Below are 20801 nucleotides of genomic sequence, written 5' to 3'. Positions count from 1 at the left end.
CAAAAAACTGTCTCCTGAAGTTTAAAGACGATCTAGTGAAGCTTTGCAATAGACTGCATGATACATCGAGCATACATTTCCCAGACTTAGGTACCATAAATTATGTTTTATCCTTCCACATGCTAGAACTGGATAGACATACTGTTCTCTGGTTTAATTTAGTGGTTTGTAATAGATCCCTTACAATATCCCACTTTTGCACTTTGTTATTTGGCACATTGATCTGTAACAGACACATGACGTTTTCTCAGTTATCAACAACTCAAACAAAAGGAGTAACACTGCCTTCAGTTCAGGCTTGACTCTGCTTTTGTTCTATCTTCCCTGAATTCAATAATTTTAACCTACCAGGTGCTGAGAAGGGCAGCTACACAAAATTCCTCATCTTCTGTAAAAATCCCTGACTTTCCCCACTTGTTAGCCTGCTCTCCCAGCATTTGTTTAAGACTCAGGGGAGCCAAATCTTTCTGTCATATCAGTTCAATTAGTTTGCACAGGGCAGAATTTGAGTTCTTACTGAATTTGCTTTCTTTGAACTTGCAGTTACAAGAGACATCTAACTTTGCTAACCCTAACACAGTTTTCTAATAAAAAGGAGCACTTTCTCCAAAAGCAGTAAAAGCATTTCTTCAATTTTAAGTCAGGCTGAATTAACTATACATTATTTTTATTAAAAAATAAACAAAGGGAAATGGGGAAGTGAACACTTTCTACCAACATAAACTACCATGCTTACTGCCAACGTGTATGATTATTTGCCTGTTGGAACACTATGTTTATGTTAGGCATGTTTGAACTCCTAAATACATCACACACAACTTGCAGTAGTTCTAGACATCATGAAATGATATTAAATTTTCAAAAACAGTCACATATTTTAATATTTTACTCAAGTGTCAGAGCAAACCATTTCTCTTGATCAAACCACTAGTTGTAGCAGGAAATCCAGCCCCAAAGCTTACTGAATCCATCATTGTTGGAGACCACAAGATACTTTCTCAACAATACAGAAAATTCCCAACGCTGTTTCTGAAGGAAAAGGAGAAAGTGTTTAGATGTCCGGGTAAAAGGCAGCAGAATACAGACAGTAGGCTAAGAAAGCTCGTGAAACAAGTCTGGTTTCCATCCTTATAGATTTTGTTTTGAAGCCCTAAATTGAGCCTTTCCTCTCAGTAGGACTGGCTAACACTCTCTCCAGGCCCTTCACAGTTCACACTCAGCCACCGCAGCTTCCACCTGGCCAGACTCTACAACATCTTTCCTACCCAAATTCCTGCTCCAGCACAGTCCTGCGTCGCTGTTCAGGTCACATCACCAACTTTGCAGAGAGGGGGCCGATGCCCAGGATATGTCACTTCTGAGCCCTTCCCAGCTTGGCCGCTACTTCCTGCCCAACCTCATGGGCAGTCCGTGATGCCTCCTGCCTGTTGCAGGCTGAGCTCCAGATGGTCTTACCAAGCGAGAGAAAAGTGACTGCCCTAAGCACTGCACTTGCCCAGGCCTTCCCCACTCCCCTCAGGAGTCAGACTAAGCACTTCACATTTAAGATTTGTCCCAAATCAAGACTTGGTGGTATCATGTCCAAGGGTTTGGATTTGTTGAGCAGGAGGAAGAGGAAGGAGAGCACTGATGGTTATTCCCCTGTGCTATTAATTATGCTGGCAGTCAGTTGATTCAGGCTTTTGCCTGGTCCTCCAGAAAAATAACTGCAGTTCTTTTCACTGCTGCTTTGATTTCTTCAGTACATTATAGCTAGGCTTTGCCTTCACTTCATGTGGCAGTAGGAAGTGATGGGAAGTGCATGATCCAAGTCTCATGTGACTGAAGTCGACATTTTAAGGCACACAGCATTTTTCTTCACCCAAAAAGGAGATGGAGGTGGGTGGGCAAATCCTTTTCTTCTGCTCTTCACCACACTTGCACTTAAATACTTTTTGTTGCTGGAAAGAGAAACAACAATACTCAGTCTGAGGCTGTGGATAAGATACAAGATTCCCCTCATGCTTCCTCCAAAACCTTAGTTTTCCCTCTTAGAGTCGCCATTCATTACAGTGGCCAAGGCACTGCTGTCAGTGGCTGAACACTTGAGTGCATGGTACAACCAAGCTGCAGCTTTACAGCCAGATTACATAAACACCCCTGCTTGTTAGTCAGTGTTGGAAGCATGTGCCCCGTTCTCATAATAATGAGCTCAAATTGTTTCATATTTACACAGGCTGGCTTCGAGCCAGGCTCCAATCTCACAGCGTGTGCAGTAATTTACATCTAAATACTCATAATACTTAATATTCTGTATTGATTGTTGATACTTGAAAACCTGCAAAGAACTGACCCAGCATTGCAGGCGGAGGGAAAGATTATTTTTTTTCAAAACACATTGCCAGTACTTGAGTGAAAGCCAACAGTCCTCAACATAGTAATCACTTGCTAACCTCAGAAGAAATAGTGATTCTTCATCTTGCCTTATATGCACCGTTGGACCATTCAACTAAGGACTTTTATGCACGAGACAAATATATACCCACTCCCAGTGGGAGAGCGATGAGGTTTTTTTCATATTAATAATTTGTTTGATTTTTGTTCAAGAAGTGGCTCTTGACTGTATTCTCTCTCTCTTTATGCATATTTTTAAGGCAGTCTTTTACTTTCACTCAGCAGGAGATCATGAGATTTTGCAGGTAAATTACGTTCATGGATAATGAGAAAGAGACTGTAATCACACACCTCAAAGAACTCTTAACTATCTTACTTAGGTTTTGGAGGCAGTACAAATTACATAGGAGTGCTGAATTAGCTAGTAGAATTGCACTGTGTTTAAATACTTAGACAAATCTTCAACTGGTTGAGCTCCACTGACTTCAAATAAGCCGTGTAGATTTGTACCAGCTGAAGACATAGTCTTAGAAATCATGTTCTTGTGTTTAGAGATGTAGAGCTGGATCTCAAAATATTTCCGTTCTTTATAAGATCTCAGACTTGCTGAGTGACCTTACGCAAGTAATTTAATTTCATTATGCCCTCAGGCCTTTTCTCTAAACTGATGATAAGAAAAATTTAAGGGTCCCCCTCTGGGGTATTGTAACGTATGCTGGAATGAGGACAATGAGAGCCATATGGATGGCTATTAAGAATAATTATTGGTAAATGCCACTCAGGCTAACCACTGGCTTCTAAGTGAGCCACAATGGAGGTGCTGGCCATTGAACATTTTTCTCCCTCTATCTCCCCTCATCTGCTCATGTTTGACATTAGGCAGGAAAGTTAGTAAGGAAGTTTCTTCAATTCTGTGTTCTTGTTGTTTAATATTGAAATAATAATTAGCTGCCGGGGAAGAGGCATTATATCCTTTTTGCAATAAACTGTATCAATATAGCATCAATACAAACATATCCTATAGTCAACCAATTAAAAATACATTTTAGAATATTTAGATGTTGAAACCAAGTATAGCCATGAAAAGGAAAAGCTATAACAATATTAGTTAGGAGGCTGGCAAATATAAACATAACAACTACCCTTTGGATATGTGAAATATGTTGGGACTGATAAAAGACCCTGTTTAAGTGACAATAAATACTCATTGTACAGAATGGTTAGCTGTATAATTGCGTATCATTTTTCAGGTCTAATTCGTCTTCAGGAGCTCATCAAAGCCCCTTCTAGATACAACATTAAAATCAAAATCCGCCAGCTACCCTCTGGGAATAAAGATGCCAGGCCTTTACTCAAGGAAATGAAGAAGGGCAAGGAGTTCTACGTGATATTTGATTGCTCACATGAAACGGCAGCAGAAATCCTTAAGCAGGTAAGGGGAAGGGGGTGAAAAAGCATGACATTAATTTTGTATCCTGAAAGTTGTCAGCCTCTCTGATTTTCATTTTCTGAGAAACACTAAAACAGAATGCATTTACCAGTTAGGACATAGGCTTGTTAATACCAGGGACAGAAGTTGTTACAGAATGTGCAGCAGCATCTGAGCACTCCACAAGACTTCAGGGCTTCACAGAGCCATAAGGACCAGCAGCAGTATTGATGTCTGAAGAGAAGCCCATAGATATCCCACAGAAGGAAATATGCATTTCTTTTTAATACTTCAGGTTCTGCTTGACTAGGAAGATTGCTGCATTTATTTTAGCTTGTCCTGGTTTAATCAACACAGTTTTTATGTCTTCCCCCACAAAAAAGAGAAAGAGCCCATTTTGGAGTGCTTAGGGAGCGGCTCATGTTGAGCTATTGCCTCCACAGAGGCTGCACATCAGGTTCAACGCTGACCGCAGCAACAACAGGGCATTAATCCACTGCAGACAAGAGCATAACTCTGCATTCGCTTCCCTGTAACAAAGCAAGATCTGGTCTGCTAGCACTACCTCATCACATTTTAAACTCTGGTACAGCAAGAAGATGGAACAGGGACAGTATCAGAAGAAAAACATATACTTTAAAATAGGAAGAGAGGCTATTGTGCAAGGGTTGACATAGCCCTGACCTAAGCGTGAGAGTTGGACAGCTGCACAAGGCAAGGACAAACACCACAAAGCCTGATGTTAATGGGCTGGGACGTTACCAGGGGCACAGAGAGGGTGGTATAAATTAAAATTTACTGTTGTCACTTACTATATATTTCTAGACAATCAAAGTCTAAAGCACTGGCTCCTGCAATTCATTGACATATAGACAATAATACCAAGCAAGTAATAAATTGTGAATGGCATTTCCCCTTTTGCTGCAATTTTAGGTATTTGGGGTAGGGGGTTTTGGTTTTACTGTCAGTCGGTCTAATGGGAAACACTGATCCCAGAAGACCATCACAGAGGTTCCACAGATCTAAATGTACAGATATGGGCTGTCCCATAAAAGTTAAACCCCATGCTTCCAACCCAGAATGTTTTGCTGAAATATTTAAGTTATGCAGAGTAGCATTCTATATCAAAGTAAGTAAGACAACTTACTGGTTGCATTAGTCTGCGGAGCCTGAAACCATGCTCTCCAGACCGGAGAATCTTGGTCCTGTGAATACAGACATGCAGGATGGTGTCCTAAATCAGATGCAACACAGCTGAGAACAGTACACAAGTTCCCTTGAGCTGGTAGAGTTAGATTTATTGCTGTCAGGAAAGTTGGCCTGTACTAAATTTTCGGGTTTTCTCGGTGTAAGTTATATATTTAAGCTACAGCAGGGCCAGATGCAGGTATGGTGTTGGGAATGTGAGGGAAGAGCAAGGAGAGGGTGCACAATCACACAGCTGCTCTCTCATGTGATGGGGAGCGCACTGTAGCAAGTGGCATTAATTGGGAAGGGGGGTGGACAGAAGAGCTGCTGTCCCCTCACTCAGATCCCTGTAGGGCTGTCCAAAAACATTAAAACATGACAGCAGGAACAAGCTGCTCCAATATGAGATTTGTGAGGGAAGAGTTAAACTGACAACATGAATTTTCAAGGGTCTGCAAGAAGAAAGTGCAGATGTCCGGCCCACTGCAGGAGGCACAAAGCTTCAAATATACCAGGCTGAGTATGAAAAAAAAGAAAAATAACCTTAGTATCAAAAGAAGAAGAGGAAGTGCTAAAAGATGCACTAAGACAGGGCAAAGTGGCAGAACAGTTTGTGTGGGAAATGGATCAGGGAGACAACTGAAAGGCTGCAGATACAGATAATGCTCTCCAATGCCTTAAGAACTCGGAAAAGGATGGTGAATGGCAGTGTGGAAGAAAACAGGAAAATTGACCTGTGGGTCAGAGCTGCAGGAAAGGAAGCAACACAAATATAGGCTAGAAAGAAAGGGAAAATGGCTTTTATATGAAATAATTCTGTGGATGAATCTAGACGCTGGCAGCAGTAACTCAGGTGTTGAAGCTCCTCACTGTCAAAGGCAGCTGTGAAATGGGAAGGTGTGGAGGGCTCTGAATTCGCGTCGGACCCATCTGATTGTGGGTTAGCTACATGAAGTTCCATGGTTCACATTCTCATCACTGCTCACAGAAACACCTATATAATTTTACACTGAAGAAAACAAGATATTAAAGAGAATGCTATAGAAATTATTTTAAGAAAACTCTGCAACGTTAGTAGAGAGTATTTTTGACTTTGTAAACGATCCAATAGATATTATGGGAAAAATACATATCATTGTTAAAGTATATAAGATTTCTCATAGGAGTAGGAATCAGAGCCCACAGTCACCTAAACCTGTCCCCAAAGCAACAATTTCTTGTCTGCCTACTGTATTTACGATAATGTGGTAGATGTTTAGTAGCCCATGCAGGAGAAGATAAATAAAGGAAGTGGAGATTTGTAGCGGGTTGGGGTGGGGAGGGTATTTTACAGATTAAAACTGCAGCAGGGTCACACAGGGACATTGCTGATGATCGGTTCCTGCATGCTGCTCACCCTCCGAGCCTGCCCAGGTTCCCCCTCAAAAGCTTTGGACAAGGGTCTGCATTTCCCTCCTCCAAGCCCAAGAGTGCCCCCTCTGTACCAGGATCTGCTCACTTTCCTTTGGACAACCCCCAGCCAAGGAGGGCAGCATCCCTCACCTCCTCCAAGCCTCGTTGCCCTTCTTCCAGCGGTGCCAGTGCTGCCAGGGTTGGCAGCGGCAGCAATGGCTCTGCAAGCAGGGGCTGCTCATGCCAGTGTTCAGGGGGCACCAGCTGTGGCACGTCTTGTTTCCCAGTAAAGAAGGGCAAGGGATGCCCAGAAGCTCTTTCTGGGAGCGAAAGGATTAGCACATCTGAAATTATGTCCTGAAAGAGTCAGCATATGGAGCTGGTTTTGGGAGTGTGTAGCCACATTACCAGGCTGTGGGACCAGGGGAGGTGACCTTTTCATTTGCCTCCTTCAACCTATTGTTTACAAAACAGCACAAAAGACAGATTTCTTCTCTTAAATGAGACTATCTTTTGCTTATTTATAGCTTCAACTAAATACCATTGAGCCACGCTTCTTCCTTGTGCACAAGAAGAACAGGCAAATCAATAACCTAATTTAAACAAAATATAAAGCTTGCACATAACTGAATAACCTATTCCCTAAGCTCACACATTTCCCCTTCTCCCTGACATGCTGCAGGGAGCCCAGGCTTTCGCAGTCGCCAACCAGCTCAGTGAGGCCTGGCCCTCTCCTCACCCAGATGTGGAAGGAGCAAGGTGAAATTGTGATTATTAATTGCTGCCCTTTCCAAAAGTCACTTTAAATGTTCTCTCCACATTCCCTCACGAGGGTTGGTAACCTCATGCGACCGGTGCACGGCAGCTAAAGGCATTTTCCAGCTCTGTTGCCTCTACCAGGTAACCACCAAAACCGGCAGCTCCGCTGCCCAAAGTGACCTGCTCCACAGGGATATGGATATTCCAAAATTACTTGAACCAGGAGGTTATGCCAGCAGGGTTTTCAAACAAGATGTACTGCACCAGCAGAGCTGATTGATTGAAAAAGTTGCAGCTGGTCTGTCACTCCCAAAGTCTACTTGAAAATCTTGACTGCTGGAGCTTTAAAGCTCATGAAGACTGAACAAATCATCTGACAAAAAGCGAGATCTAGCAGAGAATTAGACACCAAAAGCAGGAGCTAAGTGCAGCTGTGGCTTCTTAGGGTAAAATTGTGATCTCCAAAGTCCTGCTCAGGATCTGTTTAAGCTCTGTAGGAGCCTCCCTGTTTGACTTCAGCAGTGTCTGTCCTGCTCTGCTCCAAGGGTGCCTAGCATCTCTCTCCTTTCCAAGCCTAAAAATAGATATCCCTGAAAGACTGTGAGATAATAAGGCACTCCCCAAACTTGTCAAAGACCAGCAGGACTGAGTCCCTTACACAAGGAAGTTGGAAACGCTTTCTCAAGGAAAAATCTGGTGGTTACAACATTTACCTGAAATATTCTGTGGACAGAGATTTGGTGCTCTGTCTAGATTAGGTAAGCAAACCCACACGTCAGTTAAATCTAGCTATTGCAAATTGCAATCTGTTTTGCGCATGAATCTTCCAATATATCCTGCACATCCTGTATTTAGTCTGATATTGCCTTTTTGTATGAGGAACTTAATTCAAGACGTTAAGTTGTTATGGTTAACCTTCAATTTCTTCTTCTAACACACCAATAGTTGACATAGATTTTACTGCTAGGCAAACTCATCTCTCATAAATTACGTTGCTACTAGCCTTAAATTATCTGTTCCTTCCTCTACACCTCTAAAATACATTTTATGAAATGTACTGTATATATAATCAAGTTTAGGACACTCACAGAGCATTTTATAGACTTCTATGTTCACTTTCACTATGTGACAGACAAAGAGCAAAATAATTAATTCAGTTCCTACAGAAGTATGAAAACTAAGTGTCACCATAGTATACATTCCAGGTACAATAATAAATGTGAGAATATAAAACTTCAGTTCCTGAGTATGCTCCTTCTAGTAACTTGACAGGTAGGCTGAAGCCCGCTCTCTGCTAAGAAAAGGCAGGATTAGCTCTGTTCTCACTGCTGCTGGAGAAATACCAGTGGCAGATTACCCCAGATGCCCCCAAGCCCAGGGTGAGAAGCAGAGACATACTTACCTCACTGGTTCGCCTCTCTTTTATTGATTTTATAAAGGGGTTGTTGATGGGAGGACATCCTCTTCTGGCTACCTGGTTACTGCTGAATGGCATCAGATGGCAAGAGCGTTGGTCCCTAGGGCATGCATGGGTTAAGACATCAGTAAAGACCATGGGCACAGAAATGGTGTGGCAGGGGTAATTCATCCTGAAATTTGGCAGCGCGCTTCAGTTCCCAAATCTAAATGTGGGTCTCTGTAGAAGTAAATGTGGCCATTGCCTTGGAAGCTTTATTCTGAGATTCGAAGGTACAGCAGCACGGGCTATAAATCAGAGTACAGACTTTTGGGATCCTTGCTGCGTAACATCATAGCTGCACTATGCCGAGACCTCTGCTTCTCCGTTCTTGTTAGCTGTGCTGTCTAGATGAAAGCTATACTAGTTACATAAAGTCAGCGCAGTGCCATCCATGCTACATCTTGCACAGGTAGTTCTTCGCTTCCTTGGAAGATTCACTGGGTGGTGCAAATGCAAGTAGACTTTCAAACCAAAAGAGTGTTTTCAGTCTTGGTACGGTGAGATGATGTCCATGCTGGAGTTTGAAAGGTAATGCTGCTACCCTAGCTCCCTGGGATCTCTTCGGGAAGCAGAAGGAGCCAACCACAGCTGACTGGGACCCTGGGCCAACACATTTGTCCTGCCCTATTGCTATGGACCTTGCTTCCAGCTGGACTCCAATACTAGCAAAGTATTTACAGAATGTATCTTGTTTCCTGACATGGCTCATGTCCATGTTGGAGGACCTCTATACCACTCCAGCTGGACCACTGCTGTGACTGAGTGGGATGCAGATTTCCAGTGAGATAAGTCATGTCCAAGTAAAGCTGTCTACATAGAGTCCAGGGAAGCACTGTAAGCACAATATAAACCTTTTATATTGGACACTTGAGGGGCAAGGAGGCAGAGGGGCTTTTATTCATTATGGTGTATCTTGCTGATCTTGAAAAACAATGGTGGTACTAATTAATTGGATAATGAAATGCATTCATTTAATGGTCGTGAAATTAAATAAAAGCATGAGTGAGGGAAATGCAAAGTGAAAACAAGCAAAGTATTTGATGCAGTTCCCGCTAATATGCTTCACCATCATTCTGGTTTCAGCCCGCCTTGAAGGAAGACTGACACTAGCTCTAAATGAGGCGGTGATTTTTTACAAGATGAACAAATGCAGGTTGGAGCTGGGATATGATGCAAGCCAGGAACAGGGCACCCAAAGAGATTTACAGACATAAGAGAGAATATTTTTACCCAGTTTCTGTCAGCTTGCCATATATAATTTGACCACTGATACCTTTTCAGATTCACATTGCAGTTCATGACCCACGGCTAAAAGTACAGGTCTGCGAAAGACAAGGCCCAAACTTCTGATCTGAAATGGATAATTAGAGATGGAAGTCTCTTTATCTTGTTTGCCAAGATAATCCATAATCCAACCGTATCTGAGTTTGGCTGAAGAACAGATTTTATACAGGGTAGGATGGGTAGGAGATCTACTTACTGTGAAACCAGGTTGGAATATTCTCCAACGGAGAATTCTCATTCTCAGTTCTCCAATGGAGAATATTCCAGCCTGGTTTCACTAGTTTACATTCATCTAAGTCCCACAGTAATTAAAAGCTGTTATTATTTAAATAGGACATTTATATCAAGTGCATAATTATTTAAATAATTGCACGCAGTTATTTAAATAGGAATGTGTAATGAAATCTCATTCTAGTTTCTTATGGGCAGCTATATGTACATAAACTAATCTTGTTGCCTTCCCTTCTCTCTTCTGGGCTGCTATGCTCATTTTCTCTAGCGGGGAGGACACTTGCTCTGTGGGAAAAGCCTGTGCAGCTGCTTTGCAAGGTACTTCAGAGGTGTCCCAACCTGAAAGGAGTCTTTGCTCTTACCATGCTTTTATTATTGTCTCACTCCTGGTAGTTTCTAGAGGCTGCTTTCCCTGTATTTGCTGTGTTGCAAACACACAGCAGAAGATGAGTCCTTGCAACTCTCCTATTTACTACTAATAGGAGCATCCAAGTCATTAAGGCTTGGGAGTCATTAATGCCTTGGGGTCTCCAGCATGATACTCAGCATTCCTCTTGCTTTTGCTTTAACTTGTTTTTCATCTCCTGTTTTCCTAATACCATCCATCAGAGTGGGCATTTGGTACTGTCATTAAATCGTCATTCATTGGGAATTTTACTTAGTGACCATATTACCCTAAAACATAAATAAGTTATTATTACAAAGTCTTTACAATCCATGAATAAAAAGCACCCTATTTAGGTCAATCTACAGAGCTAACTCACATGTCACAGTGATGTCTAAGTGCTATATAACTGTTAACTACTTATCATCCTTAATGACTGTTAGAGGGGAGGACATCCAGTTAAGGCTATTCTTGTGACCGATGCTAAGTGAGAGGGCAGAGCTCAGTGGCAGATCAGGGCCCAGCCTGGGACAGATCCAACATCAACTCTTATTCCTTAACCGGACAAGGACATTATTAACATGTGTGTGCCACTTACAAGCTCCCTTCCAGCTGTCTGTATCTTTGTACCTTAACTGAGTCATCATTAGTATAGAAAATACAAAAAATGACATGTTGATTAAACTTTCCTGGGCTGCTGCAATACTTTCTTTGGAAGAATTTTAGCGAGCATCTCTCATGGAGCCCTTGGGTGCAGGGTCCTTGGCAAATCCATGGCACCCTTCCAGCAATTGCCATTGTGAACCTGTGTCTTGTTATGGCAAATAACATTGCTGGCTGAACCTCGCTTTTTACATGCAATTGCCTTCGGTTTTCAGGGGGGTTTGTTCTGTTTTTTTTTCCAAAGACAATCCTGTAGCATGACTTTTGAAATCATCATTATTCACAGGTATGTGTGTGTCCTGCCAGCTCTGTTTATAGCACATTACTTGGGAATCAATATTCTCATAAAAAGTTTTAATCAAAAATGTGTTCAGGAGGCAAACACTTCTCTCAGGCTACTACCCTTGGATTTGTGAGGAAAGCAATAACTGGGCTACCTTGGATTAACAAGCTGGTTACCCAGTAGCAGTGTAGCTGCAGCAGCACAAGCTAGGTAATGCTTCCCAAAGATCCAGGCTACACACTTTATAATCATTCTAGTTAATGTATCTGTCTAGTTAATGTAAAGTTGTATTTTAAGGTATTATATGGCTTAGCATTTTCCTGGTTCTCCACTGTCTTACTATTTCTACGCAGGCAGATTGCAGTTTATATCCTCTGATAACAGAAGTACAATGGCTTGATGTCAGCTCTTCTATCTCAAGCTAGAATTAAAACTGTAATGAATCAATAATTTAAATCTGGGTATTTGTATCTTCCTATTTACACTTATTAGTATGAACTTGCTTTCATATTAATGTAGCACCATGGACTAACCGCATACTTCCTGTAGAGGACCAAATAAATTTAGACATACAGAGGATTACCTGGGCTCAGGCCACATCTGTACAACCTAGCAGCTGGTCCGTGCCCCATATGAAGCAGTGGGGTTATTTCAATACAGTTTCAGCTCAAAGGAGACCTGCATCATAAAAATCCCGACTGGCAACTCCTTCCCATAGCAGGGACCTTAGACACAGAAATCCGATGGCTCCAGGCAGCAGAACTGAGTCCAGCCAGGTCAGCTGGGAAACACAGCACACAAACGTTTCCACTGATGTTACCATATACCAGTTTCTGTGTGTAAATAGGGAAGGAACATCAGTCTCTGGGATTGCTAGATTGCTCATTTCTACAGGTAATAAAATAACTCTAAGAAATAGAATAGAAGAGGATTAATAAAATAAGAAATAAAAAAGGCAATTCTCACATGTAAATTCAGTGGAGCATTTCAAGAAAATACTTGCCTTCTGTCTTGATTTTTAATGGCTGGAAATGGCTTGGTTGTTTGTGATTAACACTGAGCTGTTTTTATTATCTATTGCAGCTTAGAAAGTTTAGGTTCTTTCCTTTTTTTGTGTGAGGAATTGCCATACACAATCACACAACTGGTTTTCAGAGGCTTTTGCCATGAAAGAGAATTTTGACAAGCCAAATCACACTATTTTCCCCTGTCTTTCAAACAGCTATTCAGGCACTGCTAGAAGTGTCCTAAAATACTATTAATAGCAGATGCTTACATTACTGTGATCAAGACTGAATAACATTTAACCTTTGTCTGTGTTACTGTCATGATAATGAATTCTTCAGTAGTTTCCTAGCTCATAATTCCTCCTCCTCCTCACAAGATCCCAGAGAGGGCAAAACGCTTGCATCATGGTAATAGTGTGTATGGACACAGCAACAAGCGTAGGTGATGCTGGGCTGAAACTGTAGAGCATCCTGTTATACACCATCAGGCATGGTTTTTTATTTAAGCATTGCTAACGATTTTTAGAGAGGGGCTGAGGGAACAAAACACACCCCTCTCAAAGTTTCCTGCAACGTGAGGGCTAGGAAGAGAAACTTCATCCTCTTCCGCCCGAGGTGGCCAGTCAGTATGCTTTTAAACGCCATCCTTACCTTGCAGACCTTCAAAAGGTCTGACTCTGGAAAATTAATCCAGACCAGAAATCCTTTCATACTGGTTGTTTTGACAACCTCCTGCAGACCTGCATTCCCCAGGTGGAACAAAAGGCATTTATAGAAGATTTTTTCTTTTTGGTTTTCTGGTTTACTTCAGTGAGCGCTCACCGAGTGTCTTGTTCTCACATGATAATGCAGAATTAAAAAAACCCTGCACCTAAGTACTTTTCCCTACAAATTCCGTTGTCTGCCAGTAAATTCCTTTGTAACACTTCTAAACTGCAGACTAAAGAATTTCACTTTTAAAAAATCATCTCCTCATTATCGCTAGTCATTTTTCTTGTCCTAGAAGTTCCGCAATCTTTAATCTCTTTCCTGAGCAAAGGTGATAAAAACATAAATTAAATACAATATATTTTTTGCTCCTGAAGAAAAATGTAGGTTTTATTGTAATCAAGTTTTCATAACCTGTAACGTATTGTTCCAGATGAACCCATGCTTTTCAAAAGACAGTGCAGTACACTGAAAGCATCCAGTGTAAAGTACATTGACCTTTCAACTTCTTTCAACAGATTCTCTCCATGGGAATGATGACCGAATACTACCACTACTTTTTTACAACACTGGTAAGGAACACTAAGGATTTGGGGGTGAATTTTCCCTGTGGCAGAAAAGATGACTAAAAATTTACACTTTTTCTAGGAGATCTTTGTTGCCGTTATTCAAGGAAACCCCTGGAGAATGAGTACTAACATTCCTTTGTAATATCAGGAGTCATAATTTTGTAAGGAAGCTGTTTTGCAGTATCTGTGGGGCTGGCTAACACTTTAATACGATGAAAATTAATTGCAGTATTGTGTTTAAAGAGGAGCCATCGGTATGGGTGGATCAGAGTGAAACAAAATAATGAATGAATGGCTTTGCGATGGAGCCGAGGGCAAGCACCGTGGGCGGTGCAGTTCGTTGCTAAAATGTTTAATTTACTTATAAAAACACAAAATCACATATGTATAAAATCACATGGCAAATTTTATAGTAAAAGAAAAACCCTAAATTTTCTTTTATTCTATAAATCTATAAATACTTGTTTCAGCACATTTTTCCTATATTTTAACTTATATGCTATGTATAAATATAACTCAATCCATGCTTAATGTCCGTTTGCATTATAGACTAGAAAGACAGCAAAGAATCAGTATTGCTAGAACAATCCTAGAGGGCTGGATTACATCTGTTCACGTGCATCAGCTTATTCTTTATTTCCTTTCCATATAAAATTTTATGTGGAAGTGAAAAATCATTTTGAATCCAATAGTCAATTCATTAGTCAGAAAAGACTCTCTAGCTGTTTGGAACTTGAAGTAGTAGCTTGAAATAGTTCTCTTTGAGCCCATTTTAACATGAAGGAAGATGTGAAAATTTAGGATTTACTGTGGAACTTACAGTTTTATACAATAGCAGTGAATCTAACATAAAATGGTAACCACCATCAACAATATGCATGAGATAGTATAGAGGAGTACGCAGTGCTGGTGGTATCTCAGCGTTGTGGTATTGTAAATGTTGACATTTTGATGGTTACTATGGTATTAAACCATGACCAACGCATTTGTCATTTTACTGGCCTGCTGGGATCAGCAAAAAGTTGTTTTGAAAAACAGCCTTCAGGCTTTGAAAAGCAGTTATCATATTTTCACTGCCTGATAAATACAGCTGTGGAGTGTGCCACACAATTCTATCACTTAGAATATCCATTATTTTCCTGCCCTGTAAATGCCGAGCACTGAAATGCATAGTCTCACTGTGCACTGGCCTGACACGTCCATTAGACATACTGGCAGCAAGTCACCTGAAGGAGGCAAGGCAGGAGAAAAATGGGATTCATAAGTAGTAAAAGTGTATCGCTCTCGACATTTCTTGGAATTTTCCTTCCCCAAGTTGAGAAATAAGCTTGACATTGGCTGGCTAGTTCCTCATGTTGGTTTGTCAGAGCTACAACACTGTTAGAGGACTGCTATAAATTAAAATTAAATACTGTTGTGCAGGTTGATTGCAAAATAGTGTTGTTGTGAGGAACTGATTTTTACATTCCAACAAAGCAGATATGTGGTTTGTCATAAATTTCACACAGCTTTGGTTTATTCAGATTTATAAGTGAAGCGGTCATGACTAGGCTTTGAGGGCAAGCAGAGCGTTCACAGGGAAAAAAAAAACAGCACTTGAGCTTTGGATTGAAAAACAAATACAATTTTGGCGTAATTGTACCTTCTGAACATTCTGCTTTAAAAATACTACATCTGGTTTTGTTTGTTTTCTTAATGATGATTTAGGATCTATTTGCATTAGACCTGGAACCCTACAGGTACAGCGGAGTAAATATGACAGGGTTTCGCCTGCTCAACATCGAGAACCCGCAAGTTTCGTCAGTCATTGAGAAATGGTCAATGGAGCGTCTGCAGGCGCCACCAAAACCAGAGACTGGCCTCCTTGACGGCATGATGACAGTAAGTGCACAACCACAATGATGGAGGGGCGTCTACAGCGTGCTTCGCAATGCTGTTCTAGCGGATGTGAACCAATCCCGTTACTGTTTTATTTCACAATGCAAATGCTGAAGAAGCATCCCCAAAACATAATTCCTTTTACCTGCTTCTGTCCAAAAGTTTATTTGCCCCGTGAACCAATGTTGCACTCATCTGTGTGACAAACCACTGCCGGGCAACTCTAGAGATGAGTGACAATTCTCCATCACGGTGCCGTCCAGCTAATACCATTCATCTTATTGTTGTCAAATGTATATACTGCTGCCTCATTTCTCTAATAATGTTCTGGATGGAGTGAAGAACATAACAGGAAATAAAAACTTTCAGAGCAGGTATACGATTTATAACCTGCAGTGAAAGGTATTGTACATGTGGACAGGTAATAGCATTTTTAAATTGGAAAAGTGCCCTTTCTCTTCATTTCCACCATCTACCGCAACTCTGGCTTTTAAGATATAATTTAAAGATAAATGAAAGGTTTTATCAAGCCAGGAAATTAGGACTTCCTCCCTATCACTCCCCCAAGAAGTAAAGGAAAGAATAGGAACAATTACATGGGCAGCAGGACTCCATTCGGTTTTGTGGGGTGAAGGGTTGCCATCTTTTTGCAATATAAGATAATGTATCTTATGTACTGAGTAGAGTTCAAAGTGATATGAAATAGAATTTATTGCAGATGATTGCAGGGAAAATTTTGAAACATCCTAACATCCTGAAGAGAAATGTATTATGTGTGCTATCTCTAGCATTTAAAAAAAAATGTTGCTTTTTTGGGTAGTGCCATTGTGCTCACGCATATGCAAAGCAGGGGAGAAAGCTGTCCCTGGGAACTTCTGACGTGAATACACAAGACCTGCAAGGGTAGCTATTCACACATAGTTATTCACCTGCATTCATCCAACTGTAAAACTAGGAAAACCAAAGTTCTTACTAGATTCTTATGCTCTCCTTTGTGTCTCTGACTCTTATCCTCTCCTTTGCATCTCTGTAATCTCTTAGTGTCCTTGATGCTCTGAAACAGCATGAGCACCAAGGAAAGCATCTTCCTAGTTGGCTGTGATCATTTAAATATTCATAGCAAGTTCTGCTTATTCGGTTTGATGGAGAGCTGCAATACTGCTATATTTCATTAGACAATAAGGCTATGACAAGCTGCACGGTATAAGGAGATCAGGATTACATGTCCTATTGTTAACTCAGGATTTCTCCCTTCTGGTTGATCTATATTGTTTGCCCTGATATCAGCTTGTGGGAAGTAAGCAGGGCATGACCAAGACAGTTTTGAGTTCATGTCCCATTTTATGTGCAAACTGCACACAGAGGCATAGTTGTTCTAATGAGGTCTTTGGGTTTCTTTGCAATAATTTAAATAGAATATGAAAAACAGAAAAACAAGTTCCAGGACTCTTAGTCCCTTTCTTCTTATGCACAAGTACAGACATTAATATAAGGCGGTTTGCTTCAGAAAATGAGGAAACTTTTTGTTCATCCGTGCAACCCCAGGCCCTAAACCAGAACAACAGTGAGGGGAGAAATAAAAGGCTAAGGGAGGTAATATAACCTCCCAGTTGCTCCACGGCAGGATGGATGAGTAACAAGTTACACAAGCATGAGATTCAAACAGCCGAGTCTGGTAATGCTGCCAACGTACAAACACTGTGGGATGCACCATGTTATCAAGTAAAAGCATCGGTGGTCCCAGGTAGGAGTGCAAAGTGAGGTGCTGAAGCATTTTTACCACGTATCTCCAGAGTCTCTAGGCCTGGGACCCGGGCAGACTGGGACTCCAGTGATCAAGTAAAATTCAATCCTGAATGGACATGTCCCCAGTCTAATGTAAAAACCGATCTGAAGTCCATTGACATTGATGGGAATCTTTCCATTGATTTTGAGGTATTTTGCATCAGGTCTTTAGTCTCCAGATTCGCTTGGAACAACTATCTGTTTTAAGACACTTGACACTGAGAACAGCTGTTATTGTCTCCTCCTGTTTGACTCACCATTTATTATGTTTTCAATTTGCTCTGATTGTGGGAGCATTGTTCTGGGCAGATCCTGACTAGCGTGTCAAGAGCGATTCCTCATCTGCAGTATATTAAGATCAGTTGATAAATTCAGATCACATTTGATTGCCAGCAAAAACCTCCAATGTTGATAAGACTGATGCTGTTGTAATTTACTTAGGTAAATGAAACAGACAAAGAATCAAATCTATTAATTTCCCAAAGGAATTGCATGGGAAAGGAATAAAAAATGGATTAGCTTTGCAGTTCATATAAATGAGTCCAGTTTCTCATCTGCAGAGTTAGTACTTTTTTTTTTAAGGCCCCTGCTTAATTATTCAGTAGCTTTACAAGAAAGGTAAGCACTTCCTTTTTACAGCATCCCTGTGCGTTAAGCGAAACATGGCCATTCCCACCTCACACATGAGAGCACTGAAGCACAATGCACGTGTAGGTGAGATTTTTCTAAAACTTCCCAGTGATAAAGGGTGACGGGGTGTGCCATCTCAGTTTGGGGCTTACTGGGCATGTTTTTAAACCAATAAACCCATTCTCAAAAGAAATACAGATGCACAAACAGCATCCGGTAATTTTAGTAATATTTAAGTATCTAAGGGCTGTATTCATCTGCCCTGTCTTAGATAACTAGAAGTTAGATGTATAAGTCCAACTTAATCACCAAAAAAGACACCTCAAAGGGACAGTTCACCTCTCTCTAAGACAGCATGGGAGGTATGGCAGGGGAACAGCCCTAGCCAAATCTCGGTGGGGCCATTTCACACATTTGTGCCAAAGGCCAAGATCCTTGAGGGCAGTAGACACTTAGAGACAGTAGAAACCTGTCCGGTGGAATACCTACCAGGTGCTCGGTAGGATTGATTCTCCTGGAAAGCAGGGCCTGCCTACCCTGTGGAGAAGAAAGCAATCCCACAAGTGCCGTGAGAAGAGGGGCGATGGGGAGCCAGTACGGGCCCCACACGGGCAGCCCTCCCACATGTCCCCATGCCATGCCACCATGACACGCCAACCTGCAGGCTGGGCAGAGACTGGCTTGAGCACCTGCATGGTGCTTTCGAATGACACACCTGGAGGTGCTGAGAGTCTCTGGCAAATCCCGTGAGGAAACTATAGAAGACTGAGTACTGCAAAGTGCTTGGCCTAAGACATGCCTGGGCTGCTGTATCACCTGAGGCTTCTAAAAACTCCCCTCCATGCCACAGAGCTACCCGTGCACTCCTTCCTGCGCTGGACCCACCGACCTCTCTCTTCCTGTAGCTACCCAATGTAGTTTTCTTCCCAATGCTCACCTGCAAATACTCTGAAATTAGTATAAGCTGCAAAAAAATGGATTTTGTTACACCTCAGATTTCCATGGAGGGCCCAGTAGTGGCCTTTTCCATAACAGCAGGCCAGGGAAATGATTCTCAGTAGAGAAAAGCAGGGACCGGGCACAAAGAGGTACATTAAAGAAAGCCTTTCTGTTTTTTCATACAGACTGAAGCAGCTCTGATGTACGATGCTGTTTACATGGTAGCAGTGGCCTCCCAGCGTGCCTCCCAAATGACTGTCAGCTCCCTGCAGTGCCACAGACACAAGCCGTGGCGTTTTGGACCCAGATTTATGAATCTGATAAAAGAGGCAAGTGTAGACCATCTGCTTATGGTCAGCATAATCCTTCCTGTCTTCTTTACTGCACTGGCTTGTGTTGTTGCTCCCCGCTCTTTGTCATATGCTATGCTCTGGTTTCTGGCACTCGGATATCCAATTCTTCCTCACCTTCCTAGCAGAGAAACATTGATTTACAGACACAAGGCTGTGGCTTGCATTCTGGCGGAGACTTTATCTGGGCTTTCAAAAAAAGAAACTGCTAAGCCCTAGGTGTGATAAAATCTCAGACTAACACACCATAAGACTTCCCAGGTTTTTTGCTTGGTTAATGTTGATTATGGATGTCTATAATTTCTAGAAATATGAGATAACTAACAACAGCCATTCTAGAAATTGAAAGAAAAGTGAGTCTGTAGCTCTGTCTTTGTTTCACCACTTAATTCCAATTTTTTTGCAGATTGTTTGATCAGCAATCAATATCAGCCAGTATTTCTAAAGAAGTAAATTGCTTCATGAAGTCATGCACTATCTCATAAGAATCCATCACTGAGCTAGCTTGATCCACAGATGTTCTAAAAAATACACATTTTAGCTGAAATGCCTTCACGCTTCCAAAAATTCAGTTTTTACTATGAATTTCAAATGGAAACTTCTCCTTTAGGGAAGAGTGTGGAAATGAAAATTGGAAATTATGTGAAGTGTCCTACATATACCTCTTTTCCCCCAGTTCTTGTCCATGGCAGTGTGATTCCTATCAAAGGAATTAGCACATTCATTAGCACTTGTGTAGGTGGAACAGGACTTGTAGGCTGAGGTACAAGGTAAGTGGTGGCAGCATGTCAGGGCATACACCTGAATCCAGAAATACAGTAGGAGCAAACTGAGAGACAAGACATGTGGTGGTTACAGAACATGTAGAAGAGCTGTCATCACCTTCTCCAAACCTTTCCAAGTAAATTTTTTAGAATTGCCATAGCCAATATACGACATGGTGATTCACCTACACAGAAAGCATTGAAAGTTACTGAAACAGTGCTCTCCACACAGGATGTTTTATGAATTTGTAAGCTTCTCTCTTTGAAAGTATAAAGAAAAGACAAGAGTTACCCCAGTACTCAGGGACCTGACTTAAGAATTAAGGAAGCTTTGAGATACTTTCCTCACTGCAACACAATCATGGGAACACCCAGAGGAGTCAGGGAAGCGGCACTGGTAAAGATTATTTCTCTTACAGTGACATCAGCCATACTGCATCCAGCTCCCCCACTGGGGAGGAGGTGGGAAGACTGTAGCAGGAACAGTAAAAGACAGGAGAAAGTTGTCTCAGAAGTGTCTGTAATAAAGACGAACAACTCCCTCCCTCCCTTCTGATTTGATCTAAGTGGGAACCTTTGCTCTTCTGTTTCTCAAACTTAATGAGGCAGTATTGCTACTCATACAATTTCTGGTGCATTTTAAGAATAATTATAATGAAATTGAAAGTTAGCAAAAGACTTTGTATCAGTGAACACACCTGCATAATTCTACAGTGGTGACCTAC

At 41.5% G+C, this 20801-nt stretch overlaps 1 protein-coding gene across 2 annotated transcripts in view; it reads left to right on the top strand.

Annotated features, from left to right (window-relative positions):
* Positions 1 to 20801, top strand: part of GRIK1 (glutamate ionotropic receptor kainate type subunit 1) — a 172328-nt gene that overhangs the window by 98375 nt on the left and 53152 nt on the right. For both annotated transcript variants that reach the window (XR_002086234.1, XM_009282942.1), the window contains exons 4-7: positions 3624 to 3805; positions 13680 to 13733; positions 15438 to 15611; positions 19148 to 19291. Coding sequence is in view for 1 of the 2 variants with exons in the window: in XM_009282942.1 (XP_009281217.1) it covers positions 3624 to 3805; positions 13680 to 13733; positions 15438 to 15611; positions 19148 to 19291 (554 nt within the window). In the remaining variant the exon portion in view is untranslated. The remainder of the gene's footprint in view (positions 1 to 3623; positions 3806 to 13679; positions 13734 to 15437; positions 15612 to 19147; positions 19292 to 20801) is intronic.

This window comes from Aptenodytes forsteri, unplaced genomic scaffold, assembly GCF_000699145.1.
Source record: "Aptenodytes forsteri isolate BGI_AS27 unplaced genomic scaffold, ASM69914v1 Scaffold2, whole genome shotgun sequence".
NCBI lineage: Eukaryota > Metazoa > Chordata > Aves > Sphenisciformes > Spheniscidae > Aptenodytes > Aptenodytes forsteri.
The sequence above is the reverse complement of the archived record's forward strand: the minus strand, read 5'-3'. Positions and strand labels throughout refer to the sequence as shown.